Below are 1,822 nucleotides of genomic sequence, written 5' to 3'. Positions count from 1 at the left end.
CATACTCTTAAACCTCATAAACAGCATCAAATGTGTAATATATTGTGAAGCTAATTAAACTTTCCAAAAACAGAAACATTTGATAACTTTCAACAAGAGATAAATTTGTAAGTTATTTATGTAGAATGTACGATATGCACTATGTCCCCTCTAGCTAGCACCACCTAAGCCCTCACACTACTTCAAACACAAAGTGAGGAAAGTGCTTCAGATTTCAATACAGGTGGGAGAAGCTGCCAAAATTGGCCATGGAAGGCCCAGTGGCCAGGGCACCAGTATGAACCAGACCTGTAAATCTGGCTTGGGCTCGCTGTTCCTCATCTTGCAAAGCCTCTTCATACCAGGATGGGAAGGCACTGGGGACGGTATCATGGATCTTGGCCAAGAATTCAAGGACTTTCATCTTGCTGGTCTCGGCATAGGCTCTTGGACCCCACAGGAACTCACGGCATGGAGGATTGCTGTTGGACACCTGGCGGTACAGGAGGTACCTTTCCTGCACCCAAACTTCAGTGATGAGCTTCTTGGGATCCCCATAGATGAAGTGTTTCTTATCAGCATATATCCCCATCACATTAAGCACTTCCCACATATCCTTTTCAGTGGCACAGTTGCCCTTCATGAAGATCACACAGAGGACGGTCATCAAGAGGCCGGTCTGGGGCATGATTTCCTCACCCCTCAGCCTGTCATCATTGGTGCGCTGCAATTTGCTGATAAGGGCATAGTGGTGCCTGGTAGGGTCGACTTCCTTCAGATCAATGCCAAAGGCCAGCACCATTAGCTCAGAGGCTTTCCTGAGAATCTCACGGAAATGCACCTTGTGCTTTTTGATGACATGCTTAATCATGTCTTCCTTTGTTATGGGCTCCCTCATGTTATACTTGCGCAGCAGGAATTGCACCAATAGAATCGCCTTGTCATCTAGAGGGGTTCTATGGTAACGACCAGTGTTGGGTTGTGCCTGAGAGGTGCTTGGTTTTTCCTCATCTTGGCTCTTGGCACTTTTATCAGATTTTGTATGTGAAACACCTGCAGAAGTAGTAGTAGTGGATGGGGCTTTCCGAAACCCCTGGGTTTTTCTACCTGACCCAGCAGCTGAGGAGCTCTGGGCATTACCACCAGAAGGAGAAAAGGAGGAAGTGGAGGGCTGTTCTTCCTCTGCTGCAGTGGCCTGAGCATCCTGGGCACGCTGAGCCTCGATCCGGGCCTGATGGCGTTTCTCACGGGCACGAAGCTTACTCTTTTGCCCCCGAGGCATGGTGACACTGGTCGGGGACAGTAGGCATTAATGTGGGCAGGAGGGCAGGCAATGAGGGCACCTAGAGGAGGGAGAATGAGATAGTGTGTGCGCCTTCAGCAGGGACATTTCACCTTGGCTTTAACCAAAGCCACTTCTGCAGGCTTCCCTGACAACACTGCTCTAAGACCACACAGGGCTCCTTTTCTAATCAGTGTGTCCCCTGAGAACCCTGAAGAGGAAGTTAGAGTGTGCCTTAGACTGCAGCTGCCAGCCCTGCCGGGATCAACTTGGTGGCCGAGAGCAAGGGCTGGCAGGTTATAGTTTCTGTACGGTCCCCTCTGTTCTGAGGTGGAGAATTCTCAGTTCACATTTAGGATCATCCTGTCAACTGTTGGCAGTGCCCAGGGCCTCCTCCCCTCTACAGCTCTGAAGCTAAACTCTTTACACCGATGACCTTACCGCCGTGAGATTCTTGGGGAGCAAATGAGAAAGAGCCACTCATGCTGCAGCCTTCCAGAGCTGACAACAGGAGCAGAGTTTTGTGGGATCCCCACAGTCCTAGATGATTAGGGTTTTCAG

General features: G+C 49.8%; 1 protein-coding gene across 1 annotated transcript; it reads right to left on the bottom strand.

The window, feature by feature from the left end:
* Positions 1-214: 214 nt before the first annotated feature.
* On the bottom strand, positions 215-1,261 carry LOC115507832 (melanoma-associated antigen B18-like). The gene is made up of 2 exons (XM_030306329.1): positions 1,092-1,261; positions 215-995 (listed from the first exon to the last, which is right to left on the bottom strand). The coding sequence occupies exons 1-2, from the start codon at positions 1,259-1,261 to the stop codon at positions 215-217; spliced, it is 951 nt and encodes a 316-aa protein (XP_030162189.1).
* Between the last annotated feature and the right edge of the window lie 561 nt (positions 1,262-1,822).

The sequence above is a fragment of the Lynx canadensis genome, chromosome X, assembly GCF_007474595.2.
Source record: "Lynx canadensis isolate LIC74 chromosome X, mLynCan4.pri.v2, whole genome shotgun sequence".
Lineage (NCBI taxonomy): Eukaryota > Metazoa > Chordata > Mammalia > Carnivora > Felidae > Lynx > Lynx canadensis.
Note: the sequence above shows the minus strand (reverse complement) of the source record. Positions and strands in the feature narration are given on the sequence as shown.

Bases quoted from the DNA above. Each gene is read 5' to 3' on its own strand.
- LOC115507832 (XM_030306329.1), bottom strand. From the start codon at position 1,261: ATGCCTCGGGGGCAAAAGAGTAAGCTTCGTGCCCGTGAGAAACGCCAT. The intron at 996-1,091 runs GTCAGGTAGAAA...AAGTGCCAAGAG, and splicing joins CAGAGCTCCTCAGCTGCTGG to CCAAGATGAGGAAAAACCAA.